This window comes from Saccopteryx leptura, chromosome 5 (assembly GCF_036850995.1).
Source record: "Saccopteryx leptura isolate mSacLep1 chromosome 5, mSacLep1_pri_phased_curated, whole genome shotgun sequence".
Taxonomy (NCBI): Eukaryota; Metazoa; Chordata; class Mammalia; order Chiroptera; family Emballonuridae; genus Saccopteryx; species Saccopteryx leptura.
The window spans coordinates 28010659-28022564 of record NC_089507.1 but is presented as its reverse complement, the minus strand read 5'-3'; the positions used below and the strand labels follow the sequence as shown (position 1 = coordinate 28022564).

Here is an 11906-nt window from a genome sequence, read left to right as displayed (position 1 = left end):
GAGAGAAGGGGGGGAGGAGCTGGAAGCATCAACTCCCATATGTGCCTTGACAGGCAAGCCCAGGTTTTTGAACCAGCAACCTCAGCATTTCCAGGTCGATGTTTTATCCACTGCACCACCACAGGTCAGGCTATCATGTTTTAAACTGATAAGAACAGATACTACACTTGATCTTAGCCAAAAGGCCGAGAAGCGAGGGGCTATCATGTTTTATAAATGGAACCACACAAAGCCTTCTTTAACATCCTTGTATAAACCAGTATGTGTCCTGCTAACCTTCTGTTAGCCCATCATTCTTTGCCGTATTTTTTTCGGAATACTTAACATTATCTGAAAATAAGCTGTTGTGCTTATTCGATTATTATCTGCTGCCGGAATGTACTCCTGCTAGAACATGAGTGCAGGAACTTGGCTCCTTTATCTCTGGGGTTCAGAATGCTGCCTGTCATCGTGCAGGTGTTCCCGTAACCATTTGTTGAACGAGCCACAAAATGATTGAGGACATTGAACTTCCCCAAACCCTCTCAATACTCAGGCAGGTCTCATTAAAAAGAGATTATTCCCCCTACCCCCCAACAATGTGTGTTAATCCAAGCATCCCTGTGTTGCCAAAGTAGACAGTTGATCTGCAACTAACACTATTAGAAGTAATTAGGCTGATTGAGATATAAATTATCTTTTTTTTTTTTTGTATTTTTCTGAGGTTGGAAACGGGAGGCAGTCAGACAGACTCCGGCATGCGCCCGACCGGGATCCACCCGGCACGCCCATCGGGGGACGATGCTCTGCCCGTCTGGGGCATTGCTCTGTTGCGACCAGAGCCATTCTAGCGCCTGAGGCAGAGGCCATGGAGCCATCCTCAGTGCCCGGGCCAACTTTGCTCCAATGGAGCCTTGGCTGCGGGAGGGGAAGAGAGAGACAGAGAGGAAGGAGAGGGGAAGGGGTGGAGAAGCAGATGGGCACCTCTCCTGTGTGCCCTGGCCAGGAATCAAACCCGGGACTCCTGCACGCCAGGCCGACGGTCTACCACTGAGCCAACCGGCCAGGGCCGAGATATAAATTATCTTTTAAAGTCACTTTCTGAATGATTAGATTACCTAGAATAGAACTGATCTGAAGTGGGTAAAATGGAAACAATGATAGTGACTATTTCCTAGGGTTGCTTTGAAGATTAAATGACTTAATATATGTGAAGTGTTTAGCACAGTGGTTCCCAACTGGAAGCTCTTTTGCCTTCACAGGGACTGGGTGGTGTCTGGAGACATTTTTTGTTGTTGTTGTCAAAATTGGTGGAGGGTTGGTACTGGCATAAGCTGCTAAACATCTCCCTGGGACTGGATAAAATACACAATGTGAAACATTCAATACCATGCAATAGCACATAGTAAATGTTCAATAAATGTCACTGGTCGTTGCTGCTGTTGACCCTCAAAAGATCTTTCTACAGAATAAAGTGAAGGAATTGGAGATAATTTTAACATGTAAGGTACATATACAACAAGTGTATGTTTCATACAATAAGAGATAACTACATAGAAGTTAAATCTAACCAACCTTTTTAAGGCCATTATTTATTGTTTTTAAAGAGTACATTGCTCTTGCTTCCCTGATAGAGCAGCTCCTTGCAATAAAGGATTCTCTCATTTAAAAACAAAAACAATTTATCTAGAATACAATATAAATTATTTAATTAAGATTTTCGGTCTTGATTAGAAGTATAGATACATTAAAGTATTTTGAAAAATAATACTTGAAAAAAAAAAGTATTTTGAGATCCTGATTCTCAAATATGAAACATAGGACTTGGGAAAGTTAAACACTAATGCAGTAGCAACAGAGTCTTGTGCTTTAGATTTATTAATCTCTTATTCCTTAATTGAGGTAGTAGAGAGAAACCTACAGTGAATAATAGCAGATTTGTGGACATTCTCTTTTTATAATTTAATATTTGTGAAGGTGCTTTGGAAATTGTAAAACAGAATGATGCAAATGTGGACCATTACCATTATCATCAACTCTAACAAGCTATTAGAGGGTCAGATGTTTCCACTGTGTGGGAGAGGCCCAGGTTTCTTAGTCTCCCTGGCGTTGCAGGCAGCCAAGATCAAACTGCAAGTAAATTTTGCTTTAAATAATAAATTACTCGATACACTGTAAATTATTTGGTAATATTATAAATACCATGAGGAAGAACTGTGTTTCACAGCATAAAACTTTTAAGTACAGAATCTACCATATATTATATTCTTTCACAAAATGGTCAGGGGAGAAAAAAAATCCACCATATACAAAACGGAGGAACGTGACCACATAGGAAAAATGTTTGCAACATATATGGCAAAGGATACATGTTCCCAATAGAGAAGAAAGGCCTGTTAAACAGCAACAAGGATATGAGTGAACTAATAAAATATACGAATAGGTAATTCACAAGAGAAGATATGCAAATTTCCAGTAAACATGAAACATGTTCAGATTTATTAGCGATCCAAGAAATGCTAATTAAAAAACCAATTTATTTTTTTTTCTTTCAATTTGACAAAGGTTAAAAGAATAGCCTGGCCTGTGGTGGTGCAGTGGATAAAGTGTTGATCTGGAATGCTGAGGTCGCCGGTTTGAAACCCTGGGCTTGCCTGGTCAAGGCACATATGGGAGTTGATGCTTCCTGCTCCTCCCCCCTTCTCTCTCCCTTCTCTCTCTTTCTCTCTCTCTCTCCTTTCTAAAATGAAAAAATAAAATCTTTAAAAAAAAGGCTAAAAGAATAAAATGCCTGGTGTGATGTTTGGTCATATATGGGCACTCGCATACACAGTTGGTAGCGTGTGTTGACACAACTTTCCTGGGTGAAAGTTATCTGTATAAATCAACTGCTTCAAAAATCATTATACTATTTCTCAGTATTTCTACTCTGTAATCATATTCACACAAAGATGTAAGAATGTGAATATTCACATTGTGGTGCCATATAAAAAAAGTGTGGTTTTTTTTTTGGTGTTTTTTTTTGAGAGAGGCGGGGGAGAGAGAGAGAGAGAGAGAGAGAGAAACATTAAGCTGCTCCTGGATGTGCCCTGACTGGGGAATTGAGCTGGCAACCTCTTCACCAGGACAACACTCCAGCCAACTGAGCTATCTGGCCAATGTTTTATTTATTGATTAATTTTTAGAGACAGGGAGAGAAAGTGAGAGAGAGGGAAGGGGGAAAAGAAGCATTCTTTGTTGTTCCACTCAATTGTGCATTCATTGTTTGCTTCCCTGTGTGCCCTGACCAGGGATTGAATTGGCAACCTTGTTTCCAGGACAATGCTCTTAACTGACAGAGTTAACTGGCTAGGGTCTATAAAATTTTTTTTAAAATATGACATTATTGAAGTATAGTTAAATGGACTCTTACGTATCTATAGACTATTAAAATTCAAATGACGTCTTTCGAAAGAACTTAATCTGCAGAGTTGTCATGTTTGCTTGATGGAGAGGTTATGGTACAGAAATGGAGATCACACCAGAGGAAGAGTGCCCGGCAGCGAGGAGAGCCCTTGCACACTTCCCAAGCTCTGGGAGCCGCCTTGGCTTCCCACAGTTCCTCAGGGTAAATACCCACATTACATTCTAACAGAGTGACACACTTAAAGTTTGTCTTCTAGGCTCTCAAGAAGAGGATAAGCAGTCTGAGGTCATATTGGGCAGCAAGGAACTAGGAAGGGAGAAGCCATTCTGCCAGAAATACTACAACAAAGAGAACTCAAATCAATAAAATTTCACAGAGACAAAAAAATTAGTAAAGAAAGCAAAGCATTGTTGTTTGTAGAAAAGAATAGATATAACAAAACTAATTTCAGTAAAATAATAATCAAAGTGAAAAATATAGGGTGGGGTAAAGGTAGTTTACAGTTGTGAGTACACAAAACACAGAGTTTATTCTTGTATTATTTACTAATTATTGTATTATTTTCCATATGAACAACTGTAAACCTACTTATAGCTCCCCCTGTATTGAAGTGGCTTAACTGCCTTCTTAAGAAAAGTCATCAAGGAATTAAATTAACTTAATGCTGTTATATAAGTAAATGCTTTTTTTTTTTTTTTTCAGAGACAGAGAGAGAGAGAGAGTTAGAGAGAGGAATAGATAGACAGGAATGGAGAGAGATGAGAAGCATCAACCATTAGTTTTTCGTTGCTACACCTTAGTTGTTCATTGATTGCTTTCTCATATGTGCCTTGACCGTGGGGCTACAGCAGACCGAGTAACCCCTTGCTCGAGCCAGCGACCTTGGGTCCAAGCTGGTGAGCTTTTTGCTCAAACCAGATGAGCCCGCGCTCAAGCTGGCGACCTCGGGGTCTCGAACCTGGGTCCTCCGCATCCCAGTCCGATGCTCTATCCACTGCATCACTGCCTGATTAGGCGGTAAATGCTTTCTTGATCAATTTTATATCTATTAGTAAAACTATGACTGAAATGTTTATATTCATAAATAAGAGAATGTCTGAGGGGATCAAAACAGGGTAAAAATGGGGAATAGAAGGTCTACTGATCACTTAGCCACACCAGAAAAATGGGGAAGAATTTAGGGTCAGATTCTCTACTGAAGATGCTGCTGGATATGTATTCCGATAAGCTGTGTGGGCAATGACTCTCATCAATTCTTCTCTTCCTTTGAATGATTCTTGATGTTGTTTAGAAAATAAGTCGAATGTTTGAGGCCCTGATCCCATGTGACTGTTCTTAGGCTCAGGTCTTTAAGGTCTCTTAACCCTTGATTTCCATCTGTCTATCAAATCCCCATCCCCAATCAGAAGAGAAGACAGTTCATTCATACTCATAATATACTCACAGCATGACCTTGGTTCCCTGCCTCCTACTCCTCACTCACCTATGGTTCCATAAAGCTCAGGGTTGAGTGGATAAGAACAAGAAAGAAGATAAATGGAAACGATGGGTGGTAGGGGTACAGGAGAGTGAACAGGGAGAAACTGATTACCATTGAAAAAACAAACAAACTAGAAAGCAAGAACAATGGAATGAAACTATTTGTTTGCCCATATTCTTTATTCACCATGAATTTTTCCTACCCTTCCTATATTCTAAACAAAGTACTTTGTTTCACTGGGATTATCATAATAAAAGGTCTTTTTTTTTTAATGGGAACAGAAAATGTGGATTCTGTAACAATAAACACAGTGTTTACAGGCATAACGATGAGTATTTTCTACAATGATAATGATGAGCTTTTCTACAGTGTAGTAAAGTAGAACTAAGATTTTGCATGTATCTTAATTTACCCTTACCTTTCATACCGTTTACTGTCCTCTAGACATATTTTTTCTAAACAATAGAATCCAGCAGTGTCTGCCTCGCACTTAAAAGAGGTCAATAGTCATTTCATAAGTGAATGAATGAGTGATGCTCCTATAACCTGGACATGACTGACATTCATCTTTTCATTTTTGGTGAGTCTATTGTGGGTTTATATATTACACAAAATTGGTAAACAAGCCTGACCAAGCGGTGGCGCAATGAATAGAACCTTGGACTGGAATGAAGAGGACCCAGGTTCAAGACCCCAAGGTAGCCAGCTTGAGCGTGGGCTCATCTGGTTTGAGCAAAGCTCACCAGCTTGGACCCAAGATCTCTGGCTTGAGCAAGGGGTTACTCGGTCTACTGTAGCCCCACGGTCAAGGCACATATGAGAAAGCAATCAATGAACAAACAACTAAGGTGTCGAAACGAAAAACTGATGATTGATGCTTCTCATCTCTCTCTGTTCCTGTCTGTCTGTCCCTATCTATCTCTCTCTCTCTCTCTGACTCTCAATCTGTCTCTGTAAAAAAAAAGAAAAAAAAACATTGGTAAAAAAGATAAAATAGCTTCGAATTTAGATGAAGACAAGACCCGGGTGCTTCTTGAGATCATATCTTTATTTTTATTTTGTTTAGAAGACAGTTTGAATGTGCTTATTTGAAGGTATGTTTCCTAATGTCAACTGACTCAAAATGAAGAAGTCTCAGTTCAAGACTTCTTTTTTTTTTAAGTCTTGCCCTAAAGGAAGTATGAGGTAAATTGCATAAACTTGAAGTACTCCAGAGATGAAACGTAAAGCAGGAAGAAACTTGCTGTCACTGTACTGGCTGAGAACACATGCGCCATGTGAGCAGACATGACAAAAACAGCCCTTCTTAAACTACTTTTAGCAATAGTGATCACATTCATTTTAGTTTTGCCAGAATATTTCAAGACACCAAAAGGTGAGTCTATAATTATAATTTATATTTTCTTTTTCTAATTTAAAAAAATTATGATAGCTAATGGTTACAGGAGACATCTTCTTTTTGGATACATTCTGCATGGGCTGAAGCATATAATAAAATGACTGAAAAGCTAATAAAATGACTGTTACACAGCACAGTAACCTTAGTGATAGTACTTAATTATTATAACATACAGTAATAAAATTAAAAAATGAAGATAATTTAAAATTTGTGGTCTAGATTTCAAACATTGAGTTTATAATAATCTCATCACATAATTTTGCTCTTTGAAACATTTTCCTTTAAAAACAGTTTTAAGTATGCTTTTACATTCTGAAATTATTTTACAAGGAAAATAACATTTGTTATGTTAAAAATGCTTAAATTGCCTTCAACACAACTATTTCACACAATAACTTACTATTTCTTTTTGAAAAACAAGAGTATTTAGATATTTTCAAAATAGTTTTAGAATAGGATGAGTGCGAATTTAAGCAAGTGTGTGTGTGTGAATACTTGTTAGAAGAGAAAGTAGAACAAAATGAACTCTAGATATTTCAGAGAATTGTGATGATTATTGAAACCTAAGGTAGGAAAATAAATAGATGTAAGTGCAAATTATTCTTATATGTCATTAAAGATTTTAAAACATATTAATGTGATTGTTTAGATAACTGTGCTCCCTAGCATTGAATAGAAAAAAAGTGATGTATTATATCATTAAAAGTTATATAAATATGATTAAATTCAGGAAAATCTTATAGTTGATGACTTGCTGCCATAATTATTGTTGCATATACATAATGCTAAGTAGACAAATACATTTTTTTTTTGGTAAATAAACACTGTGACTGTGATTTTGTGAACAATTAAATTTTTCAAATTTCCTCTTGTTTTTCTGGCATTATGTTGCTTAGATTAAGCAACCATAGCCTGTATATATATTTTCCATTTCTTAAAAATGTTTTAAAACTGTAGTTTATATTTAATATTATTTTGTATTAGTTTTAGGTGGATAGCATAGTAGTTAGACAATCATACACTTCAAGTGATTTCCTGATATTTCCAGTACCCCTGGCACCATACATAGTTATTATATAGTATATATTTTTAATTCTTGATTTCACTGAGTGAAAATATAAGGAGAATACTTAGAATTGGACTAGAGATAACCTATTTTAATTTTTGTGGGCTGAGAATAAGCTCATTTAATAGTTATGTAAGGTAGGTCATATAGATATATCTAGCACTTACAAAAAATCAGGTTGGAGCTCATGAAAACCAGGTAATCAGCCTAAAGAAGACTTAATGAACTATTTGCTAGCTAGGCAAATAGTTCTTAGTGTTTATGAGAACTGGTAACTACCAACATTGCTAATAATTTTTGCTCTCCTAGTTTTCTGATTACATCAACTCCCAGTACAACCTTTATAGCCTCCACAAACTGAACAGAGCCGTTTCTTTTTTCCTGCTTCCGGAATAGCATAGATAATTCCTTGGACTCTTTGGGGTGATGAACTGATGTCGTTTTGTGGAAGGAATTTTGCACAGAGTCACCATACGCAATTGCGTAATAATAATGCTTTTATCTTATAATGGTTTATGGATCACCAGAAATAGTTTATATCACCTCATTTTATACATAAGGGCATGGAATTGTTTCTCTTTTTTTTATAGTAATTTTAACAAGTGAACTTGAAGAAACCGCTGAGCTAAAGCCAGCCCATTCAAGTAATTTTAAAATCACAATAATATCTAACGTCTTAGAAAATGAGTTGACACATTTTAAAAATTATTTAGATGATAAGCTAGGAGTGTTCTATTAGTGCTAAAATTAACCTTGAGACTCTTTTGTATAGTCTCACCCTCCTTATCACTTGTGTTTTTTAAAAAATTTTTTCCTTATGTTCTATTCACTTTAATTTCTAAGATAAATAAATATTATAAATGATTTTTACTTATAAATTATTCACTGGTACCCTTTCTTCAACATGACAAATGCATTCAAAAGGAATATTAATGAGGAATAATGTATTCACAAGGTTTAATAGATTTGATTTCAAAATAACAAACCCTCTGAAGGCCTATGTTAAAAATAGAGAACTGTGTTTGATCATTTTTCATCAAGAATGTATCTGAGTCTCTGAATAATCATTACTTGGAATATTCAATTATCATAGTTACACAGTATAAGCTATTTATTCTAATTTTAGCAAAGAAGAGAAACTTTTTTAACAGTGCTTTAATGAGTTTGCACTGGGTATGCAAGAGGGCTTATACTAATACTTATAGTTCATTTGAAAAGCAGTTTATACTAAGATACAGTAGTTAATATTATGATTGGTACACATATTGCACTGAGATAACAGAGGTATAAAAGTTATGGATATATTTTGATTCAGATCTTCTTGCAATTAATTAGGGAAGCTGGGTTTCCCCAAATAAGAGACTTCACCAGTCTACTTTTGTTGGACTTAATGTTTAAGAGAGAGAGACCTGGTTAATTCATATAAATCTCAGTGATCTTTTATTTTTTTATTCTTTCACTTCTGGATACTGTCGACTTGTACGAGAAACTGGGGGGCTACAAAAATAAAAGGCAGGTCCTGCTTCAAGGAGTTTTCAGTCAGGGAGGGCTGATTGGTAAATAATTAAATATGCCACTGTAATTACTAAATAGCAATGTAAAAAGTTGCAATGGAACATATTAAAAGTTGTTCCAGGGACTGTCTAGCCTAGGAGATGTTTCTTCCATCTTTGTTGCAATGGGAAATAACTCCCAGAGTTCCCATGATCACCCAATATTTCTCCATACCCACTTGCAGAAGCACTTTCTAAGAAAAGCAATTACTATTGATTTTGAAAGAAAACATATTCATATAAATATCTCAGAAGTTCTTGAAACCAGAGGTTGTTATGAGTTATGCAAGGGCGTTCCTGATGATTTGTGGCAATGTGGGACAGGAATAGTGCGGATGAAAACACCTCAAACCTAATTTTATCTAGTTGTTTTGACTTCCTCACTTACTTTAAGAGACAAACTGTCATGAACTGTGTTTACCAGCTTTCATTTCCCCTTCCGTTTCACACCTTCTAATGGAAACAGTAGTAGAATGAGCAGTAAAACAGAAGAAAACAAAGGATAAAGGAACTTTAAATACTTATGAATGCATATGAGCATATCTACTACACATTTCTTATGTCTGTAGTATAAAAAGGTCTTATTAAAGGTAACAGCAATGAATTTGCCTGAAAGTGTTATCTTACTTCTCAAAAATGAGTTCTTTCTTTTCTTTTTATTGACTAGCTCATTAAAAAATATAATCAGTAATCTCCAATAAGGCTTGGGATATAGTTTTATGACTATTTAAATTTTAAAAAATTTAACAAATGCTAACTCATGTATCAGGTGGTATAACAAATACTTTTACACAAAATAACTCGTTTCAACCTATTAAATATTTAAGCTCATTCACAATGAAACATCTTTTTCAAGAGACTATTCTGAAAATGTTCAGAAAGTACTGTAACTGGATAACTAGTCTGCCTGACTAGACAATCATTTCAATGTTACTAAATACCCCGAAGTTGAAGAATTGGTTGCCTTTGATGCTAGTACATAATAATAATAATAATAATAATAATAATAATTAAGGCTATACTTAAACTACTTGTGAAACACAGCACATTTTAAGACTGTATGCTTCTTGGTACAAATTTGTGACAGTTTTCCATCCTCTTATTAGCATTGCATTCTAAATAAAAAGAAAATATATAAAAATTTTACATCTTCCTGAATTTTATGAATCGCTATAGTTTAAAAATTACTACTAATGCACACAATATTTTTACATAAATATTTTATTTGTGACAGAGATAGAGAGAGAGAGAGAGACAGATAGGGACAGACAGACAGGAAGGGAGAGAGATGAGAAGCATCAATCCTTCGTTGTGGCTCCTTGGTCTCCTTAGTTGTTCATTGATTGCTTTCTCGTATGTGCCTTGACCAGGGGGCTGCAGCACAGCAAGTGACGCCTTGCTCAATTTAGCGACCTTGGGCTCAAGCCAGTGACCTTAGGTTTCAAGCCAGTGATCTTTGGGCTGAAGCTAGCAACCGTGGGGTCACGTTTATGATCCCATGATCAAGCCAGCAACCTCACGCTCAAGTTGGATGAGCCCACGCTCAAGCCAACCACCTTGGGGTTTGAAAGCTGGGTCCTCCATGTCCCAGTCTGATGGTCTATCCACTGCGCCATGTCTTGATCAGGATACATAATTATTTAAGACAATATTTGTTGACAAAAGAAAAATACTGTTGAATATAATGCCTTTTCACTGCTTTGGTGGAATTGGTTTTATTCTCTCATATTAGGTTACTATACCAATAACCCTTTCTTGGGATAATTTGTAACTGCTTGTCTCATTAACATTGGTGCATATATGTTCTCTCTTTATGTCTCTTTCTTTAGTAGAAAAATATGAGTTTCTCTGAAGCATTAATACGGTAATATATCCTCCCCTTGCAATGTTCTGTTTCTTTTCTCCATAGACTTATCACTTAGATAATTTACTTATTTATTGTATATATTTTGGTTGCCTAATTTCTCTAAATAGAATGTAAGCTTCATGAAAATGAAGTTTCTGTTATTATGTTCATACTTCAAGCACTTAGGACAGAATTTGATGATTGAGTGTATTTTCTGAGTCATATGGTAGAGCAAATAAAAAGGGAACCTTCTTGAAGGAAGCAATTCTCACCTGATCTTCACAACCATTTTTTGATTTAGACAGGCCAGGCACTGCTATTCTTGTCTTACAGTTTTGAAACAAAGCTTCATCAGAAACCTAGAACTTTAAGGTTATGTAGCCTGTGGAATTTATTTCACAGAATTTTAAACTTAAAAGATATGTGTCAAAGCAATAATGAACAAACAAGACAAACAAAAACTGACACACACACACACAAAACTGATAGACACACAACAGTAATGATGGTTACCAGAGGGAAATGGGGGTGGGAGGGCAGTAAAGGGTAAAGGGGGTCAAATATATGGTGACAGAAGACATGACTTTGAGGGTAAACATATAATACAATATACAGATGATGTATCATAGAATTGTACACTTGAAACCTATATAATTTTATTACCCAATGTCACCTTAATAAATTTAATAAAAACGATTCTGACCCAGTGGTGGCGCAGTGGATAGAGCGTTGGACTGGGACACGGAGGACCCAGGTTTGAAACCCTGAGGTTTCTGGCTTGAGTGCAGTCTCATCCGGATTGAGTACAGGCTCACCAGCTTGAGTTTTGGGTCGCTGGCTTCAGTGTGGTATCATAGACATGACTCCATGGTCACTGGCTTGAGCCCTACGGTCGCCGGCTTGAGTAAAGGGTCACTCGCTCTGCTATAGCCCTCCCCAATTAATGAACAACTAAAGAGACTAAGGAGCCACAACAAAAAATTGATGCTTCTCATTTCTCTCCCTTCCAGTCTGTCTGTCCCTCTCTCTGTCTCTGTCATTAAATAAATAAATAAAATAAAATAAAATAAAAATTATATGTGTCTCTTTACTCTGAGTCATTTTTCCCCTTGGAGAATTTCACAATGTGTTTCATCCCTTGTTTTAACAAGTAAAACCAGTAGTCTCTTTCTTCTGT

At 36.4% G+C, this 11906-nt stretch overlaps 1 protein-coding gene and 1 non-coding gene across 6 annotated transcripts in view; one reads left to right on the top strand and one right to left on the bottom strand.

Annotated features, from left to right (window-relative positions):
• On the bottom strand, positions 1 to 197 carry LOC136407198 (U2 spliceosomal RNA). The gene has a single exon (XR_010751804.1). It is a non-coding gene; the product is annotated as a U2 spliceosomal RNA (small nuclear RNA).
• Positions 198 to 6091: 5894 nt separating this feature from the next.
• The window catches only part of TMEM156 (transmembrane protein 156), a 33096-nt gene continuing 27281 nt past the window's right edge, over positions 6092 to 11906 (top strand). For 4 of the 5 annotated variants that reach the window (XR_010751547.1, XM_066385112.1, XM_066385111.1 and 1 more), the window contains exon 1: positions 6108 to 6240. Coding sequence is in view for 3 of the 5 variants with exons in the window: in XM_066385112.1 (XP_066241209.1) it covers positions 6153 to 6240 (88 nt within the window). In the remaining 2 variants the exon portion in view is untranslated. Of the gene's footprint in view, positions 6241 to 11906 lie in introns of all 5 variants that reach the window. The other variant, XM_066385113.1, reaches the window with a different exon arrangement.